General features: G+C 35.5%; 1 protein-coding gene across 2 annotated transcripts; it reads left to right on the top strand.

Moving 5' to 3' along the window:
- Nucleotides 1–232: 232 nt before the first annotated feature.
- Nucleotides 233–18,550, top strand: Patsas (palmitoyltransferase Patsas). 2 transcript variants are annotated; one of them, XM_074181594.1, is made up of 7 exons: nt 233–430; nt 1,271–3,075; nt 4,746–4,954; nt 9,113–9,444; nt 9,495–9,737; nt 12,432–12,923; nt 17,469–18,550. In XM_074181594.1, the coding sequence occupies exons 2-7, from the start codon at nt 2,963–2,965 to the stop codon at nt 17,652–17,654; spliced, it is 1,575 nt and encodes a 524-aa protein (XP_074037695.1). In that variant the 5' UTR covers nt 233–430; nt 1,271–2,962; the 3' UTR covers nt 17,655–18,550. The 2 variants fall into 2 exon arrangements, with proteins under 2 accessions (XP_074037695.1, XP_074037696.1); XM_074181595.1 differs by lacking the exon at nt 1,271–3,075.
- The last annotated feature ends 3,761 nt before the right edge of the window (nt 18,551–22,311 follow it).

Raw genomic sequence — 22,311 nt, forward strand, 5'->3', positions numbered from 1 at the left:
GAAGTACAACTCTTTAGCAGTCATTATTTCGCTTCATTTCACGCTCTATTTCCTTGAAAATCTTAAAAAGAAAGAGGTATCTAGTAAAAGGTATTTCATATTCTTAAACGTAGGAATCTCATTTGACACTTTTGTGTATTCCATTGTTCAATATAGATACAGTATTACGAAACAGTGCTGTATCTGACTGTCATCCTCAGAGTAACAAAAGACAACTGTCATGTGTCAATCATTGGACATGTCAAAGATGCGTTCCTAAAGTAACCAGAAATGTGGTTTTATGGTTCTAAAATCACCACTATTGTGGTTCTACTGAAAAACTGGTTGAATATGAATCACTGTTTCCTGAAAACTGGTGAATCAAACGTTAAAATATTAACCAAAGATTTTGTTGCGGCGAGAGTGACAATTGGCGGTTGATTGTCAAAAGGTATGTCTGTTAATTTTTGAAAAACACAAAAATATGAACCATTAGTTTTTGCAAGAGGACAGTAAACAATATGTCATATTTTGCATACCAAGATAAATTGAATCATATGGTTTTCGTAGCAATATAGCTACTTCAATTATCAAGAAAGACATGAAAAACCTGGTGAAGCTAACGTAAACCAAGTAATAACAGTAAACTTGGAATCAAACAATATTGAAAGACGACTTATTTTGTAAATCAAATTCAATTCACTCTCCTCTATTGCTGAATGGAGCCAGTGGATCCATGCCCCCTTTTTCTCTCATTGAAAAAATATTATAGATGGAAATACATACTTATAATAATGAGAAACTCAAGAATGACTCGGTCTCCTTTTTCAATCACTTATTAGTTTTGTATAATGTGGATTATAAAAGACTGGAGTGAAGAATAGCAAATAAATGTCAGTTCATAAAATATTCATTGTTAGGGGTTCTCTCTGATTTTCATATTACTCCGACGATTCATAAGAACTAAAAATATTCAGTCCTATATAAAAAACAGCATTGATGTTTTAACTAAGACTTTGGGTGTTGCCTAAGTAGATTTTTAATTCTCTTTTACTGTTGTGATCAATTCGCGTTTCATAGGAAAATTCGAATTTTACACGAGAAGATTTTGTCATCATTACTGTTTTTAGAATAGGGTGGAGGAATCGACAGTTTATCATTTGTCCTATTACACAGCACCTGTAGATAATCAACAAGGTGTTATCGATTTATGAATAATTAAAAGTTGTGGAGGTGTATACAACTTTATAGTTGGAAACAGCGTTCAGAAAAACCCCCTTTTTTATTTCAGCAACGTGATGGTGCCAAGACAAATTGCGAAATTATAGGAGCTCTGATCGCTACTTGGTTATTGTTACTCCAAACTAATGACCACTTGTTGAAAACAGAGCCCAAACACAACGCTATCTTGATCCATCAACAGACAACGTTGTTTCGGCTTGTCCTAGGTCTCATCAGTCGTACTAGGCTGATCACAAATACATTGCCAGATTCAATCGATCTTAAAAGATAATCCTGAGTAAGTAGGGATTAGTTTCCTTGAAGCGGAAGCTGCAGGGTAAGAAAGAAAACGTCTCTCTTAGGCGGTCGATGTCAATTTTCGGCTCTGCAATTGTTCGCCTTGGGAGTTCTCGTTTATCTTTGATATTCGAGGAATAAGTCTTTTGTCGATCCTATAAATGGCATCTTCGTAATGATCTTTGAAAATCTAGAATGTATGTAGATGATTGGTACACACGACCATTATGCAGTAATGGTAGGCAGTAGCAGTAATGGTAAAGGTTCGTGTTGAGATGTCCACAGATCGGATTTTGTTCTGGAACCTTGTTTGGCAATAACAAGAAATGAACAGATCAACATTCGTATCAATAGCTTGTCCGCGCTCCGGTCATGAATAAACCTAAGAGAATGGCCTGATAATGCCGAGGAGATCTGAAAGAAGTTGCGGCAAAGGAACAGATTGATAAATTGGTTAAGACTTTCTCGGCCGAGATTTTGAGTGTTACTATCTTCATTCGGGTTTGATGTAGTATTGATGATTCAACAGTCATCGGTGAATTATCAAGATGAATAAACCTCTGGAGAAGCCAGCCACTCATGCTGGCGAAATGTTAGGATGCAGTTTCAAACTACGACGGCCTTTAAACCCAAATGAAGATAGTAACACTGAAAGGAACAGACTGATTCAACATGAATGCCAGAACAATTAGTGATGACAAAAAATCAAAAAGTGTACCTACCAGACGTGAAACATCTACTTCAAATATGAGCTCTGTGCCAACTATGGAACCATAAAAGAAAATGGGTCAATTAGAAACATACAAACTATTTTTATGCCGTTTAAAAAAAATGTAATTTCAATATGGTGATTTGTACTTTAAGCTCATAATTTATTAAAAATTTTGAATCTAATTACTGATTTAAATTTCGTATACAATTTCACAATTTCCACATGCCCTGTTTACCTATTGAATGAAAAATACAGTAGGTACCTATGAAATTTGTCTTTCTTTACATTCTTGTCTTAATAAAACATGTAAAACGAATAATGACAAGTATACTTTTTCAGAAGTGAGTTTTTTGCGTCAAACATTATTATCTTTCAGTGATAAGCAACCCATTAATAATTTTTTTAACCATATCAATCAAGTTATGATGGTGCCACCAAACGTACGTCAACGTATTTGAAGGGGCTTTCGACGTATTGAAGACTATTAGGTTCTTGCATTTTTGGCCAGTTAACCATGTTAGGCATCCCGCGCAGGTCAACAGAAACCTCATCTTAATCGATACGTTCACCCCTGTGCACGCAAATTAAAAGTATTCAGAGTCTGAACCGCGAATACATCTGCATTACGGATTCATCATAAACGCAATTCAAGCAAAAGAAGTGTCAGAAGTCGTCAGAACGCTGTGCAAAGTGTTTCCCAGTCCGGGCATCGCCCGCAGTGTATGGGCACTCCCTCAGACGGCCGCCTGCAACATGGTGGCCGACACGGACCATCCCGCCGCCTCCGCCAACCACGATAAAGATGGCAACGAAGCTGACATTACCGAGCAATCGCTCAAAACCATCTTCGATCTCGTTAAATCGGGGTAAGAACTATAATAGTGTAACACATTAGCACAATAGTCAAAGCCAGCTAGGAAAACATAGGATTTTATTATGTAATGAGTCAGGATGCTCCTCAGGGAAGTATTTTGGGACCATTGCTATATATCATCTACACTAGCAAGTTCTTTTTATTTTAAATTTCGCGATAAGGAATCGCCCCAAATCTGACTTGAAAAATCACTGCAGTGATAACGATATCTTATTAAATGTCGAGAAAGCGTATCATTCTCGTTTTTTTTTACAAAAAAATCTAGTTAACGATAATGATCTATATACTTACACTTTGATGAAAATTCGATTAAGTTTAGAGAAACTATTAAGTTTTTTGTAGTAGTTCTGGATATGAACATCATAATAATGTATTCAAAATTGAGCAAAGTGTGTTAGGTAATGAAGATATTATAACACATTTCGTTGGAAATGATGAGGCAATTCTATTTTGCATTAATTCGGTCAATAATGGAGTTAGGATTGATACTATTTTACTTCGAGGGGGCTTTTATATCTCAAAATAAGGTTCACCACTGAAGATACTGCAAAGCCAGTTTTTGAAATAATAATTTACCTACCTACTTAAAAAAAGACGAAACGGACTTGAACCAGTTCGTTTCGTCTTTGACCAAGATGTAATAATGACCAGATTCAACGCCAGAACCACAGTGAAGAATGACTGCATGAATATTATAATAGCGGTCTGCTAGATTGAAGTGTTCATCTATTTCGAAACTTCGTAAGTTTGGTGCTTCTGTCAGAGGTTGAGTCATGTTTGAAGATCATCAGTGTTATTATTAGATTGACTGGTGCCTCAGCTATATTTGTTTCCTTATAACAGTCAGTTATTTTGACGCATATTTTGCAATCCAGTCGATCATCCCCTGTTAAAAGTTCCATTTTCAGATGATTTAACAATAAGCTTTGCACGGACTGGTTTTTAGTCATATTAGAAAACGCTAGTTGAAGTTCTAGAAATTTACATGCGTTTTTGCTACCTCTTGAACATTTACTACAAAGTAAATAAGTGAGGATTTTTCCAGCAGAATATTTACAAACACAAGACGAGATAGACTGTACAATATAATATCAATATAATCTTAAGATTATATTGGTATAATAATATAATGATATAATACAAATATAGTTTTCTGATAGTGGTTGATGATTATAACGTGTTCATAAAACTCCTTTTTTTATTTTGGAAAAAGAGTAAAAAATCTAAAGGATATGTATTTTAGAATTTTTTACAAGCAGAAAGACTAATTGAGGTGAGTTATTCGTTCAATTATGATAAATACTGAGTTTATTAACGATGAATAGATGTTTCTTAAATAGTAATGAAAAGCTAAAGCTATTGCCTTTAGTGTTCCAGTTTACTTGGGAGTAATACTTTCGAATAATTGTTCATTTTTCAATAGCGTGTGGTAAGTGAACTGTGCCCCAGTCACGAACTTTCTGATTGCTATTTTAAAATTTCTACGGTGGTCATTGAAGTTTTTTTTAGTGCAATGCATTAATATCTTATAGGAACTTTCATATGAAATATTTTTCATAATTACACTCATTCACGTCAAACTTTTAATTGAACTACGATGTGGCCACACTTTATACTGTACATTTTACCGCTGGGAATTAAACATTTCTTTTCGATTCAAAGGGAAATATCCGAAATAGCCGAATATGTCGAAAAATCCGGAAGAGAAGTTCTGCGTGCTAGAGACGAATGGGGCTACACTCCAGCCCATTGGGTCGCTCTCGACGGAAATGTCGAAATCATGCGATACATTGCGGACAAAGGAGCACCCATCGATCTTCCGTGTCTTGGCACTCAAGGACCGAGGCCTATTCATTGGGCTTGTAGAAAAGGTGAGTGGTATAAACTAGATTTGAAAGTTCATTTTGTTTCAAAACCTGCTTCAAATTGGCAATTTTTTCCACTCTTCTGATGGCCACAGATTTGACACGATATTTGAATTGGAAATATATTTCAATAGTGTGACCATTTTTCCCTTTCGATTTATCGCCAGTCTCTCCAGCAATGACTCTGAAGCTAATATGACGGACTCCTGAAGATAGTGGACTTTGTTTGTTGTGCAATCTCATGATATTGATATTAACTGACGGAAAACAAGATTACTGCCATACCAATTTTAATGAGTCATAACTTGGTATGGTTTGGTGGTGCTCTAAAATGCTGCAGGTATCGACAAAGCAACGATGACGCATTGAATAAAATGAACAGATTATGGGACTTGCCCTGCGATAACCAAGTAATGAAAAATAAATTATAAGTCAAAAATATTGAGAGAAATTTCAAATTGAATCAAATCATTAAATTAAACAAATCATGTAATATGAAAATTAACCTGTGTGGATAAACAAGAATACATATTGTATTTTATTATATATATTTTGTAATTTGGTGAATTGATGTGTTTCATTTAATTCAAAGGTAATTTTTTATGGAGCCTTTATGCTGAGACATAAAATCATCTGATAGGAATGCAAAACTTCCTCTACAGGCATTTTGTAAATTTATTGAATAAGAGTACTTTATTGAATGGACCGGTAGTCACTTTATTCAGAATTTTAGAATTTCGTTGCACAATAATAATAATCGCTTATCAATAAAGCACCTGAATTTCGCTTTCCTTAGGTTGAGTGGGCTGGAGTCGGAAACTGAGGGGTTCATCATGACTTGCCAGGATGGTGTCATCAACACCTTAGTCTATCGTAGTCGCGTGATGGGTATAGAGGTTCCTGACACAAGGTGCAGGGCCTGCGCGAGGCGCCCGAGACCCTAATGCACTTGCTATCAGCATGTCCGGCATATGTGGTCTCGGCTTATATCCATCGATATAACGCGGTTCTAAGAGTGCTATATTACCATCTACGGCACTATTACGGTATTGACAAAACACCGGTGTTGCACTACGCTCCGGGGGATATTGAATCCGTTGTAGGAAATGAGAAGTGCCGAATTTATTGGAACTATTCGTTCCTCACCCTCAGGCTCATACAAGCTAATAAGCCTGATGTAGTCCTTCTCGACCAGAGAAGTCCTCCTCGAAAAGAGGAGGAAAAACGGATAAATCATCAAGATTTTTGTCTTTGAACTCCGCAGACTCTATTCAGACCACTCTGTCAAGATGGTTGTTCTCATTATTTGAGTCCTTGGTGGAATGATGCCCTCTTTACTGTAGAATCTTAAAATCATACCGGCTTGCCGCACTATGGCAGAAATCTTGGCCGGACAGATGCAGACGGCTATCAATCTTGGCTAACTGCGCTTACTCAGGGCACATGAGTCTCGGACCCAATGACCACTTACCCCACGGGGCGGGGAGTGGTCGTTGGTTAATAATGCTGGCGCGCCCTCCTGAATGTATCGGGGATTCGGGGGATGGGGCCTGATCAGCGCAAATTACGCCACATTACAGCACATATGCTGGAAAGTGACAGGTTCTTAATAATTTTGACATCCTTAATCATACGAACCTCATATTAGTCAGTGATATAATATTTCAATAGATATGAAATCAAAAGTTGTGTCTTATAATTCAGTATTATTTACTTTCCAAAGTATTCTTATGTCCTTTTAGGCATTTCAAGAACTATAATAAGCAAAAACAATATCTTTAAAAATATATCATCTCAGTATGTACCGAACGCATTTTTTCCCAAAATAAAAAACCCCCGCTAAGTTTCTACATTTCTTCTTTTTCAGTTTTTGTCAGTTTCAATTTTAAAGAAATTTTTTTTGGAGAACAATTCGTCAGAATGTTCAAAAGTACACTTGATTTGCAATTATTTTAAACATTAGTAGATTCAAGTGAAGTTGCCTCAATGAAAAAAATTGTCTATGTATAATTATTTTTAGGATTTTTTCAACTATTACGAACTGTCACTAATATGACCCAATTTAAATACTAACTACAGAAGGCATAATTTGCATGAAGCCTTCATCGTAAACATCATTCAATTATATACACTTGACTGATTATCCAGATCTATGGATCTTTTTAGACTTTTATTTTATCATGACAAATCCCAGTAGACCCGTTTTATTCGAAGTCAAATTGTCAAGAAACGTTTTTCAATATATTCAGAACTATCAAAAAAAATGAACTCCTTGGTTCATTATAAAATTATTTGCCAAAAAGTTAATTTTCATTAAAATCTTCTCTTTTTGATAATGAATACTTAGTAAAAATAGTCTGATAGTCTTGGACTATGAGAAGTGGGTGATAGAGGTTCTCATTACATCACTGCTCACTAAAACTCAAAACACACTACTTATTTTCTGTGAATACTTGAACATTCCTTTCAAAAAAGCACAACGAGCTTCGAGCATGAGCATAAACCAAGTAACTCAACTTCAAAAATTATCTTTGATGAACGTAAAATTATATGACTGACAATCTATGACGAGGATTGTTTTCAAAAAATGTGAATTATTTATTTTTTCAAGTAGTTTCTCAACCATGACTATATCAAAATTAGAACTGCTCCTTTTAATTTATGTTATTTTAGTGTTCGGGAGGAGATGAAGATGTTGTCCATCGAGGAGTTCAACGATTTCAAAACCTAGAGCTGTTCTTTCATCAGCAATTGCCTGCTGCAAGAATGTCTGATATTACTAGGCTTTGATATTTGGTTTAACGCAAATAAATTACAAATCAATAAAGCGAAAACAGCTTCTATGATATTCTTAAACCAAGGAAATGATGCTCAGTCTTTAAAGTTTTTAGGAATTCACTTGGACAGCAACTTGTCGTGGAAAACTCACACAGACAATCTTTCGAGTAGGTTATCTAAGGCCATTTATGCTATTAGACAAGTTAAAATTAATTTAGGTAGGGAAGCGGCTATCATGACATACCATTCACTATTTCATGTTATGACATATGGATTATTAAATTGGGGACACTCTATCTACTTACAGCCTATTTTTTTACTCAAAAAAGAGCAATTAGAGCAATTGTAGGTTTAAACAGATTGGAAAGTTGTAAGCCGTGGTTTGTACAGCTAGGTATTTTGATGTTACCTTCATCAGTCATATATACTAATTTGGTATTCATAAAAGAAAATATCAGCAACTATCAGACACTTAGTGATAATCATAATTATAATACAAGAAATAGAGACAACCTGCTGATTCCACAACATAAATTAGCAAGAACTAGTCGCAATTATTTAGGAATGAGACTGTTTAATAAATTAACTATTGAATTGAAAGATACACACCTGGAAATATTCAAAAAGAAACTAAAGAGTATTCTGTTGAGGAAAGCCTACTACGAAGTAAATGATTTCGCATTGTCCTAAGTTAATTTGAATTACACTTCGTGTTATTTTTTCATTCTTTTGGTTAAATTTGTTTCAAATTATTACATAATACTCCTAACTCTTATTTATAAATATGACTTACAGATTTGTTAATAATCTATATGAACCTTAATATGTTTATGTTTCACTTTTAAATTTTGTTTCATATGTCATGTGTTAGTAATTATGTTGTAATTTTACAATTTTATATATGTCATATATGTGTATTTTATGTGACTTGTCCAGACACCATGGTGATCAATAAAACAAATAAAATAAATAAACAAATAAATAAATAAATAAAATGATAATCCCTCATGAAAATGTCACCAAAATAGTATTGCCACATTGAACTTTGGCCATTGACAGCCTATAAGAAGTTCTCAGAGAGGGAATCAATTTATTTTGGGGAACTTAACGCTGGCAAAACGCAGAATTGCTTGTAACGCAACATCAATATGGGAAGAGACGTGCTAGAAATATCACTGATGTAGCTTTGTAAAAACCAAGTCTTTTTTTCTGTTTGATAAATTATAAAACTCATATTCGTTCAGTTCTTAAATATTATTCATAGGTGTATATCTAAAACTTCTCAACTACTGACAAAGTAAAGGAGATCCTCCATTCTGTTAGATACTCTTCTCAGAAAAGAATATCATCACATATTGCACACTATATCACTGCATATTTTTGTAGGTCACACTGCACTAGTCCAGGTTCTCTTGCAAGCTGGAGTTGCAGTCAATGCAGCAGACTTCAAAGGCCTGACACCCTTGATGACCGCCTGTATGTTTGGTAGAACTGCCACTGCCGCATTTTTATTAGGAATGGGTGCCTCCAACGGCCTCATGGACATCAATGGCGATACTGCACTACACTGGGCTACCTATAAAGGCCATTCTGATCTCATAAAGCTGCTGATGTACTCCGGGACCAATCTTCAGAAGCCAGATCATTTTGGTTCTACCCCCTTACATTTGGCGTGCCTTTCAGGAAGCTTGATTTGTGTGAAATTATTATGTGAGAAGGTGAGTTGTAAGAAATCATTTAGGAGAAAATTAACATATATTTATTCCAGAGCAATATAAACCTAGAACCTCTAGATAAAAATGATAAAACTCCTCTAATGCTCGCCCAAAGTCACAGACACAACGAAATAGTTGAGCTGCTTGAAACGGAAAAGAAACGCCGATCCAGTTGGTTCCCGCCATTGAACGAAGTGTGGGGCCTTCTTTTTGGGAAAGCTGGTAATTCGAAAGCTCCTCTGATATTCTTCATGAGTTCGGTTTTATTGTGGGGATACCCTATGTACGTCATCAGAGTAAGTAAATATCACATTTGGTAATATTCAGAATGATTTGTACAGATAATATGGTTGTTAATGAAACTTGAAGACGTCAACTTGATTGGTGAAATTCTGGTGTTTGGGAACAGTGCCTGTTCTGGATTTGGTCGTTAAGATTCAAAATTACCGTTGAAGAAACCTTGAATCTAAGACCTGAGTTATGAATTCCAAAATTTACATTATCCCCATTGTGAACAAAGTTACCATAAAAAATATTTTTTTGAGCTCACCGCCAAAGTCTAAATGCAGGTATTAGGTATAGCCCTTGTTGAAAGTAACTCTAACTTTGAAGAAAAAGTGTCAAGGCTGACTTTTTTGAAAAGTCTAACCTCATTTTGATTATTGTACAGCATTACTTTTTCTTCTTGGTAAAAAATAAAATAGCACAATTGCAAAAGCTTTAAAATCGGGGTATGTGATTAATATTGGGATGTGGCCGTTACACAGCAATTATATTGATGTTACATTGTCTAAAGTGGTTTTCAGTTGAAGAACGTATATTAATTATTTATGACTACGATCTGTATAAAGGATTGCTACCCAATTACTTTGAAAAATTCTTACTGAGAAGTAATGAAGTTCATGATTACAATACGAGAAGAAATAACAATTTTTACAATAATAAAACTAACACTAAATTTGGAAAGAATAGTATATTTCATAAAGGCTTAAACGCATTTAATAAACCACCACAATTTGTAAAAGAATTTAATTCAATTAACCAATTTAAGTCATCATTGAATAAGTTTATTAGTGACAGGTCATTATGATATTTGGTATGTTTTTTGTTGGTGTTTCTTTAATGTGTTCTAATATCTGTCTGTCTGTCTGTTTTTCCGTTAATCAGCTGTCGCCCTAATACGAACGACAACTCTCAGAAGTTAAGAAACTTGTGCGATCTAAGGACTAACGAGGTCTTACCTTTTAACGTATGATTCCTAACACGGTTGCAGAATCATTCCAGCTCCAACCAGATAAATTATCTCGAGAAAAATATCTGGTCGAGGCGGGAATCGAACCCACGGTCTTCCGATCGTGAGTCGGGGCACTACCACCGCGGCCAATTCCACAACAATATAGATATGTATATTTAGTTTTCCTTTAAATTTACTTATAAATGTTAATTATATTTACATAGTTTAATGATGTTGCAAGATATTTGTAATTTTTTTGTAAATTAGGCTTGCCTACTAAATAAATAAATAATAATAATAATTATATCTATCTAATAATGATAATAATATATCTTGAAAAAGGGCAACTAGCGATCATTAGAGTTATCTCACATGGGGGACTAAAAGTTTTTTCTGAAAAATATTTTCTAAACCTTTTCGACCATTGCCAAAAAGTACTAGAGATTTGATACCTTAGGGTATTTTGTGATTTGCTTCAAAAAAACTTTGTTTTAGGTTAGATTACATTTAATCTGAAGTTAATAAATTTAATTCACTTCAGAGATTTTTAATGAAAATTAATCAATGTAGCCGCAGCACAAGAATAAGCTAATGTATGGGGTAATCTTCAATAACATTGAAGACCTTGGCTTATCAAAGCGCCTTACCTTCGCTTTTCTCAAGTCGGAAGCTGAGGGGTTTATCATGGCCTGCCAGGATGGTGTCTTCAACACCTGAGTCTACCGCAGTCGCGTGATGGGTATTGAGGTTCCTGTCACAAGGTGCAGGGTCTGTCGGAAGGCGCCTGTGACTCTATAACTCACTTGCTGCCAGCATGTCTAGCATATGCGGTCTCGGCTTATACTCATCGACATAATGTGGCCTTAAGAGTGCTTTATTACCATCTTCGATACGGTATTGACACCGGTGTTGCCCTACGCTCGGGTGGATATTAAATCCGTTGTGGGGAACGATAAGTGTCGAATTTATTGGAACTCCCCGTTCCCCACCCTCAGGATCATACAAGCTAATAAACCTGATGTAGTCTTTCTCGACCACCAGAGCAAGACGATATTTGTCGTGGAGTTTTCAGCTCCTGGCGAGACGAATATCGTCCGAAAATAGGAGGAAAAAACGAATAAAATATCGAGATTTTCTTTTCGAACTACCGCAGACTCTATCCAGACCACTCTGTCAAGATGGTCCTTGGTGGAATGATACCCTCTCTACTTTCAAATTTGAAAATCGTTCCGGCTAGCCGCACTGAGGCAGAAGTCTTAGCTGGACAAATACAGAAGGCTGTCAGTCTTGGTTCACTGCGCTTACCACTCCTTACACCAAACGGTGTAAGGAGTGGTCGTTAGTTGGTAATGCTGGCGCGCCTTCCCGAAAAAAATTAAAATAAATAAAATAATGATGATAATATACAAAAAAAATATGAAGTGAATAGGCGAAGTGTCAGCAAAGCTGACAATACATACATGTATGTCGAAGCTTGGCGTTGCTAGGGTCCAGATTCGATATCCCCCTTATTTTCAGAATTCGTGATTTGAGTTTTCTGTTCATCCCATATCGCTATTTAATGATTTAATGGTGGAAAGACAAAACTTGACATCAAAATTCGAAATATGTTTTTGATTGAATGAAAAAATGAAGAGAAAGAAATATAAAACATTTGCAATTAAGCATAATTAGTTTAAGTAATAATCGGATTGTTTGTTTGCATTCATTGACTACTTCTACGTGATAATAATTACACATATCACTCCGTTTTCAGTGTATCCCCATAACCTGGAACATTCTTCGCAGATCCCACTACTGCTTCATCTACTGGAATATCGTGATGTGGGTTTGCTGGATAGTAGCTAATCGAAAAAACCCCGGTTATATACCCATGAACTCGGAATCGTACCATCGGTCGATCAAGCAAATACCCATGTTCGACAAATGGAAAAAGCGGAACGCCATCCTGAACCGTTTGTGCCACACCTGCAGGTGCCTGAGGCCTCTGAGAGCAAAACATTGCAGGATTTGCAACAGATGCGTGTCTTACTTCGACCACCACTGCCCTTTCATATATAACTGTGTGGGACTGAGGAACAGAACTTGGTTCTTTTTGTTCGTCATGAGTATTGCCGTGAATTGTTCCTTCACTATTTATTTTGCGATGTATTGCATCGCGATAGAGGGATTCGGGATTTTGTACGTGCTGGGGCTGATTGAGGCTTTTGTGTTCTCTGGACTGGGTTGGATTCTCACTTGTACGTCGGTAAGTATCATGGATGCATAGATTTTCCATCTGGAAAAATGGTTTTCAAATCGGTTTGTGGAGAATATCGTGATAAAAAGTTACTCAAGAGGCCTCAAATTTAATACTCAATCATACATGCAGATCACTGTTACTACAAGTTATTTCATTGAAAAATATGAGAAAGTTGAGATTGACCTCATCTAATATATAAAACAAAGTCGCAAAATTGCGTTAGTTATAGCATTTATAATTCATGATTTTCGGTTTGTTAAGTTATGACACTTACCATGGCGCACGCAAATATAATTGAGGTTATTACATTTGTGACTGTGACCATAAATAATTGTTATCGTAATACAAGCAAAGTCACTAATATCCATCACAGTATTATTCTCAATGCCGCGAGCGGGAATATTTCACAAGGAAACCGTAATGGAATCAGACTGCGAAATACTATGAATCAATCCGCTGCATATGACGAAGAAATCGCGCTAGAGGAGCACTGTGTTCAGTTTTACCAGGTCTACTGTTCTGGCTCTCGAGCTACGATTTCAGAGTTGAAATCTACTAGTTTTTGTATCAATCTAGTATTTTTCTGATACAAAATCTACCGCTAAACATGAAAATGATCTAGCAGCACCAGCCGTGTTAGTATGACCCTACTTCGTACTTCCCAACCAAAGTATGAAAAAATCAAAATAACTCCGCTAATAACACCATGTTTATTGATTCTAAGGTGAAAGTTCGCCTGGTCAGCCTAGTCAGTAAATGAAACAAATTTGGTTTTTCTAAGATAACATATTTTCAGTAGTAGTTCATCCCAAATATCGGCTGTTTATAAGATGACTGAGTCATGGACAAAATTATTGATAAATCTTGTATTAGAAGAAATTAAGTCTTTCATCCGTTTGTCTTCTTCAAAGGCCGATGTTTCTCCATCATCTCAAATTGCATTATCAAGACTTGTCACTGCTTCTTACTATTGATGAGTAACTGATTCTTCACATATTCATTGATTTATTTCCATTTCCGAACACAATAATTTGTTTTTATATATATAATATTTTTGCATATTTCAATTACTCTAATTTTTTTATTTGTTGTTTTTTATTCTCTTTATTCGACTAACTAATCTGAATATTTCATTCATTTTGTTCTTTTTATATATTTCAAATCTGTTTTTCAGACAATTGAAGCGTCAACCTCTAACATTTGTCGATTAATTTATTGTTTGTTGTTACAGTCTGGTATCTATCAATATAATCATATATATAATTTTTTAGTAGACAATATAGATCAGTTCCTTATGGTATATTCAGTCTCCTAACAGTTCTGTCTTCAGTCATTATTTAAACCATCGTCATTTTTGATATATTTCCTTAATAAAGTTCAATATCTTTTGACAGCTTGGATTTTTACCACAAGTTCATAGTTGTACATTGATAAGGGGAGTAAGATAAGAAATTGCACACTGTACAAAACTCCTTGCCAACCATAAAAATTTGGCAGCATGAAAATGAATATTACTGGAGTTTTTTTTCCCAACACCAAATCTTTATTTTTAACACCTCGACACGTGTTTCGATCACCAAGTAATCATCTTCAAAGAGAAAGATTAAAACTTCCTCTTTGAATCTTCCTCTTTGAAGATGATCACTTGGTGATCAAAACACGTGTCGAGGTGTTAAAAATAACGATTTGGTGTTGGGAAAAAACTCCAGTAATATTCATTACTACACCAAAGGTTCCAAACAATGCATCATAAGCATGAAAATGATTGATAATTATTGTTTGAAGGTGGTTGACAATGTTTCATTGTGAATTGAAATCCCTGAAAGGGATTTGAAATCATTTTATATCTATCATATTAGACAATGGAAGTCCAAACTAATTAAATTCATTCATAATTATTTCTGTCTTGAAAAAATATGAAAAAATCACATTTTGAAAGCTACAACCACTTATTGTTAAGGTCACTTTGTGTGGGGACTTCCCTATCATGAAGTATTACATCACTACTGCAGGATTCTGAATAACAAATTGCTTTTTTGCTGCTTGTCAATTTTTTTCAAGTCTGCGAAAAATTAAGCAGCTTCATTTATTGTGAGTTTTCCACGTATCTTTTCATGACATTCATTCCACCAAGTGCCTGCACTAGATTGTACAGGTCCTTTGTTAAATGTTGTCATTCACTTCTGGGCATAATTTGGATATTTAGGTTAGGTAGGTAGTCCAAAGTGAGCGGGTCTATTCTGCATACCACCAGGTTTTATTGTAGTTCAAACCTATTCAAACTCAACCAAGCAAATTAATGTTCTTATCAAAGCTGATTAACTTCATTTGATGAATGATCTCTCAATTAGCTGGTAAGAGTGGGACTCTGCCAAAAGCTGAGAGCCAGTTCCTATATATGGCTAAGCAAACACAGTGTATGTGCTCTGCGATTACTTTCGTCAACTAGGAGATGCTCTCCTTATCATTCTAGGCAACCTTTAGCCAACTAGGCTGATTGTGCAATTTCGGAGTCGTGCATGTGAATCTTTTTCTGGAAAATCATTTGCGGCAGTTATAATGGCATACTGAAGATATTTCAGTTGACGGGTCGCTATTGACGATGACGACCATAGCAACCTTTCCACAAAAAAATAATTTGCTTTACATAATCAGAAGGATTTCATTTCCTTTCCTGGTGCAGAATCTGCTTTTGCTGCTCAAGAATTTGGTACACGGCAGATTTACAAAAATATTCTGCTCTCGAAGAGGCAATAAAATTGCTTCTTTGCTGCACTACCAAGCTCCACTTGGATTGACACAAAAATCAAGAGTAGGAAAACTGGGAAGCTCTTGCTCTTGATCTAATGTTGCAGGGAAGGCAGTGGGGGTCGTTAAGTCGACATCCACGTAAACTTAAGGTCGATTCTTCGATTACTTCATGATTCATAAAAGGGTCCACAAGTAGCTGGGGAAAAGAGGTCAATCACGACAGAGCTTCGCATTACCCTGACAGTGTTCTCTACGACGAGAGAGCACCTGTTATCTAGAAGGTTCCGTTTGGCACAAATACATATAATTCCACGGGTGATACCTCACCCGACAGGGTATATTGTTCTTTTTTCAAAGACAAAACACAAGCACTACAAGAAAATCCGTAAGGCGCTCTAAAAGCGGTGTCTGTGCAAAAGTAGCGATTCACATTGGATTTGATTGGCGGTGTCTCGCATTCCCATAAAAACTGACGAGTTGACTTTGCTCCTTCGTTACATTGCTCTATTGAGTAGCCCTATTTTGTTCTGGTGTTCTTTGAATGGGCACTATCCAATGAGTATCCCTTTAATTTTTCTGAGCCGATCCTTTGTTGAAGCAGTTCTTCAGTTCTTTTCTCGATCGATTAATTGTGTGTAAGTGAATTGCGTTGCTACTAATTGTTTGAGATTTTTGCGATAGGTTAGTTTGTTCCTGAACGAATTTGTAAAACTAAATACTGAATGGCTGCCACCTAGGCTGCCAATATATAGCTACCTCATCTAACTCTGGGTGGGGCACTATTTTTATTCAAGTAACAAACTGAATTGGAATCGATATAATTGGCGATATACACTATGGTCATTAGCCTTGGGTTTTGGATTTTCCATGTTAATACTTCCCCGAGCCACCTATCAGGAAGCTTCATAACTAAAGTCTCATTAGCCATGTATCAGATCAGAATGGATTTATCTTCAACTAGATACATTCGTGCGAGAGAAAAATGGACAATCGAAGATGGATTCGAACTCAGGACTTCTGGCCGGGCACACTAATATTGCATCAAATTCACCGCTTCCTCATCATCTCTAGATGCAAAACAGAGATGTACATTTTGAAATTGAATAGGGGACAATTGTATCTGATTATACTTATACGATTTGAAAAATGGAAAAGTAACCATCGTCTGCCGATGAAAACATTCCGAAAACTTTTTTCATTATTGCACTTTTCGTTTCGTTTTCGTTTTCCCAATTAAATAGTTAAACCCAGAACTTGAAAAAACCAAAACTTGGCACACTTCATTCGTTAGATTCAATCCGCAATCTTTGAAATTTTATAAAAACTTTTCGATTGAACATGTTCATCTTCTTGTTTCAAGAAGACCGAATATTGTCATTGAACATGTCAATGAACCTCATGAAACTGAAGTTATAGTTTAATTCATATTTGGGATAAAACTGTCAACAGTCAACCAATAAAAAACCAACCGACAGCCCCTAACAAAATGCCTCTTGAAAACTTATTTGAAGGGTCAGCAACACAGTAAATTCAGACGTCAACGAACAATTTTTCAAGAGTCTATCCATCAGTCTTTTCGTATCTCCTACTCGTGTTCAATATCGAATGAATCCTGTGTCATCTTTTGCCAACCTGCATGACAGTCATTAATAGTATAGCAATATTTCAATACACCAGATGGCCCTCAATGCAAAAAAGAATATTATTAGCATATAATTTTTCATTTTTATGGAATTCATGATAACATTGACATAGGACTGTTCACTTGCATAATTTGATGAAAAACTCTTTCATTTTCAGATACTACATGCTTGTATGAATCTGACAACCAATGAAATGTTCAACTATAAACGCTACCCCTACCTGAGGGACAAACGTGGAAAATATCTCAACCCTTTTTCCAGAGGTCCCATACTGAACTTAATCGAATTTTTCTTTTGCACACCAGAAGATTACGACGACGATTACGGGTACGAGTACATATGATACAGAAAAAATAGTAGCTGTAGTAACGAAAAGAAATTGCAAAGATAGCTTCATTGGCTTTGTACATTTCAGGACAGAAACTCATAAATGCGGTAAGCTTCAGGAAATACTCGCAAGCTATACGTTGCTTACAGGAACAGTTTTAAATTACATTGACAAGAAATCCTAAAGTAGCTTCTAGTAAACATTCACTCTCACGAAATATTTTTTTGCCTTGGACGTCCAGTCTTTCAGTAAGTCGTTTAGTCAGTATTGAAACAATAGGTACGCTTTAGCTAATAGAAAGAATACATAACCGAGCCAACTGATTAGAGTATTAATAAAATGAAGAAGAATAGCATCATTAGAAGTTATGATAATCAGGAACATAGACTTGTCGTCTAGGGATATATTTTGTTATCTAGCTGGTATCTAAGAGAAAAAAAATAACCTCCAATCACCTGCTCTCGGTCACCTTACTGAATCATAGATTACACAAACAGCATGAATCTTTTGCAGTGAGCGAGTCTTTTGTGGAAGATTTGTTTGTCACGAGCTGTATCTGTCCTTTTGTTGCATCGCCTTGCAGCTTAAGTTAGTGTAAATATTGTATGGGGATCGACATTATCAGCAAAATTTTTGACATCACTTTTTATATCCTCTTTTGCTACTTGAGAATCTTGACACTCTTGTCCATTACCAGTTTTTGTGAAATACTGCAACTGCATAGGATGATTGCATCATTTACTACCACTTTTAGTGATAACCATTCCAAAAACCTCGTTTATGTAATTCCTTTGAGCTGTCCACTCCTTGCTACCTCCTGATCTAGTACGTCACATTTGAATAAAACATGTCTTTGCTCCTTTGTCGCATTGCATTACACCTTAAGCGCCCACTTAAGACACAATCTGGATTAAAAGACCAGGAATATTTCACTTCCACTTGGGAATTCATTCGTTGGTTTTACTTGATCGCATTTGTTAATATATTTGTTGATACCTTCCTCTTCAGTTTCTCTTCATGTTCGGTTATGTCGTGATTTTAACCATTGCCATGTGGTCCGTGAACGTGTTTGATGCTCGTTCACCAACATATTTTTGAAGCACTGTGAACTTGGTGTGTTTTCACTAAAGAAATGTTTGCATATGCTTAGTTTTCTGACAACATATGTTTGTTTCCTCTTTGGATATCAGACCAAAGATGCGTACTAATGTGTACTCACCTAGTCCGTGAACTTGTTTGATGTTACCATCCATTGATGACCATAACTATTAGCAGGATTTAACCTTGAATAACGTTGAATAAAATCTTTACAAATAGTAGATTCCATGTTGAACACAGACATTTGAAGAAATGGAAAACATGTTTGGATATAAAAAAACTGTTTTTTGAATACTGTTTCGGCGCCTTTGTAGACATTCATTTCGCTAAATTAATACCTATAGGGCTGAAATCATGAATATATCTTTTAGCGCTCTTTATTCTCGAAAAAATGTTTGTGCAATTTTTTTTCAACCTTCACTGATAACTATATCTCAGTATTTCGAAGTTTTGAGTAAAATGTTCCTGAGTGGTTAAGAATAGTCGTACCAAACTTTTTTTTTTTCGTTGCTAGATGAACTGAAAGTTGACAATTATTTTAGTAACAGTGTATTCAACTTTTATCCTGGAGCTTACTGTACGTCAAATGAGATGTGATTTGTTTTTTGCAATGCAAAAATTATTGTTTGTTATATTAACTTTGATGTTATTTTATAAGACGCAATAAAATTTCCATAATGTATATATTTGGGAGTTTCATTTCTTACCTGAACTTGTGTGAGAGAAAAATTATTCAATTCATCACTCTTACGCCTCTGTTCAATTTCGATTCTTTTTCTTCGATAACTTCTCTCTTTTCTGCCTTCAATCGGCTCTTATATGTTCTGTGCCATCTCGAACGATCCATAAATCTGCATCCTCAGAACCTCACATATCCTTGTCTGGAATAGTCTTAACAATGTGTTTCTGAGTAGCCCTGCAGTTGTTCTAGGCTAAAACCTGCTTTGTTGAAACAGATCTTCAGTGTTTTCTCAAACAGTGTATACTCCCAGGTATATTTTCAGAGTACTCTATGTTTTTCATTGACCCGTTTCCTGACCTTGTCTCATATCAAATATTTTGTTACCTCAACAGCTGGTTCAGAGCCTTTTTATGGAGATGATGATCCATGTCAGTCACACTCATCAGCTTTTCCGTTGTCAGTGATTTCTGAGTGCCTTGGTACTCACTTTAGAATATATCTGGAGTTTTTTCCCAACACTAAACTGTTATTTTTTCAGAAATGAAAATAATCAATAAATTTCTATGAAATTTACAGTGTTTTCTGATATCACCTTCATACGGTGGTAGAAAAATCCAGAAATTGAAAACTTGCATAACTTCAAAAATTGAAAAAAAATTGTAGTAAGTGAATCACTATTATTAGTTTATGAAAGGATATGAAAAAAATAGTTTTTATTATATTCTCAGCTTCAGTCAAATATACCAGAAGAACTTTTAGCCTGGTAATTTATCTTTCATGGTGAAGGTATAATCAATTTTGACATACTTAATGAATCGTACCCACACATGTAAGGACCGTAAAGTGGACAATATGTATTTCCATTATGGAAAATTAAGAAACTAAATATTTCGAAATATTCATATCTCCCAACTACCTACACAGTAGTTGCTGGTAAATGCCTGCCGGTAAACAACTATTTTCCAGGCTAATAATACGATTGATACATTGAATTATACCCAACAGACATTTACGCAAAATACCTGTTTATGGTTCATTCAGCAGCAGGACCATGTTGAAATTATTCGAGTAGATCACCTACACATTGGTTTCGAGGTATTAGCAGGAATTTACTAGATGCCGGCAGGCATTTACCAGAACTTGCTGTGTGGGTAGTTATGAGAGGTGAATATTTCTAGATTTCATTTCGAAATATTCAGTTTCTAATTCGTATGTCTCTCTCCTCAATACGGTCGTCAAACACGTTATGGAAAATTCGTTAATAATTTTATTTTAATCGATTCAGGCCTTCCCCGGCCTTCTGCAATTATATTAGTGCACTTTGTAGATTCGTTCCACTTTAAAATAAAGCAGATCAACAGAACATTGTATCATTTCTCCCTCATTATTTCTATAACAATACTTAAAGGACAAAACAAATCGATTCTGAAGTGTAGACAAATCACTTACGTGAATGATAACCTATTAATTGAAATGGACGAGTACTTGAAGTTTCAACAACTATTTACATTCAACTGTTTAATCAGAACAGTTTTCCTTCATTATCAGAAATGTTGAATGACTTTCCTGACTGTTTTTTCAAGAAGGAACAATTTGAAAAATGGATACGGAAACTGTGTCCCTTTATAAACATGCAGAAGATAGTCCGGATCTGTGGAAAAGGTTATCGACACAACCGACAAAGTAAATGGTACCTTTTGAAGCTGACAGCTTTGATTTCGGATGAGAGAAACTGTAAAATAGTAAAAACTTGTTTCAGTACTGGGTTATATTAGGTCAAAATTTTCAAATCGTACTTTCTCTTTAGATTAAGGTCACGGTCTTCAAAGGACGTTCTAAACTGGCCTGTTTCTTAGTTTTTTCGTCATATGAAAAGCAAAATACGTATTTTACATATATTCACATATATTGAAAATATTCAATCCTGTTAATTAATGCTATAGGATAGCGAGCATATGAACATTTTAATTGTACAGCCAGGGTCGTAGGGAAAAAAACCAGGAGGGGGGAAGGGAATCCAAATTTTCCCAAGCCCACCAGCAAAATTTCCCAACTTTCAAGAAAATGAAAGCCGAGAGATTAGTTACTACTATAATATATTAATTTTCTTACTTAACTATCCAAAGATTACCTGAATGCTGATGTCCGTTAGGGTATGCACAAACAAAAATGAATTTTGGTAATTATAAAAATAATAATGGGAATTATTCCACTTTGGACCAAGGTCCTTGGTTTTCTACTATTATTTTTTTCATCTTCACGGCCCGAGATTCCCCAACTTTTCCAAGTCGAAAAAACAGCGAAAATTATCACTTCAAAATGTGTGGACTGTTCTCTTACTTGGGGGAAATTAAACTTTTTTGAAGTTTTCAAACAACTCAGAATTTCAAAGTATGGGATCCCCAAGTTATGCATGTTGGGAAATCCCAACCTTCTCCTGGTTCTTTCCTTTTTCTTATTATCTCTCCCTTTCTTTTCTCTCTTTTTAATTTTTTTAATTTTTATTCATTTTTTTACTATTATTTTTTTCTATCATCACGGCCAAAAATTTCCCAACTTTTTCCCAAGTCAAAAAAGCAGGGGGGAGGCTCCCGCCATCCCCCCCCCCATGGCGACGGCCCTGTGTACAGCTTTTTTCATTCATCAGTGGTACTAGACCGTTTCATGAACACAACGTTTGAACTTAGATGTCACTAATGGTTTTGGTAGAAAATTGCGATAATCAAAAGTGAAAAACGCCTAGGACAGATCCTTTGCACTAGTTACATTAGTTACATCAAAACATTATCAATGTTGAACACAGTCCTAAAGTAGTTTCCGATCTATTTTTTAGTTTGTGTTGCTATTAAAGCGTGTTTTTTAAGGTTTTTAAAGTATTATTCATTTTCCACT

Source organism: Leptinotarsa decemlineata, unplaced genomic scaffold, assembly GCF_025532065.1.
Source record: "Leptinotarsa decemlineata unplaced genomic scaffold, Ldec_3_MD MMD2_tig00026314_RagTag_RagTag, whole genome shotgun sequence".
Taxonomy (NCBI): Eukaryota; Metazoa; Arthropoda; class Insecta; order Coleoptera; family Chrysomelidae; genus Leptinotarsa; species Leptinotarsa decemlineata.

What these genes read in the sequence shown, in the direction of transcription:
- Patsas (XM_074181594.1), top strand. Translation starts at nt 2,963, where the DNA reads ATGGTGGCCGACACGGACCATCCCGCCGCCTCCGCCAACCACGATAAA. An exon ending in TTCGATCTCGTTAAATCGGG is followed by an intron (nt 3,076 to 4,745) that starts GTAAGAACTATA and finishes TTCGATTCAAAG; the next exon opens with GGAAATATCCGAAATAGCCG. An exon ending in TCATTGGGCTTGTAGAAAAG is followed by an intron (nt 4,955 to 9,112) that starts GTGAGTGGTATA and finishes ATATTTTTGTAG; the next exon opens with GTCACACTGCACTAGTCCAG.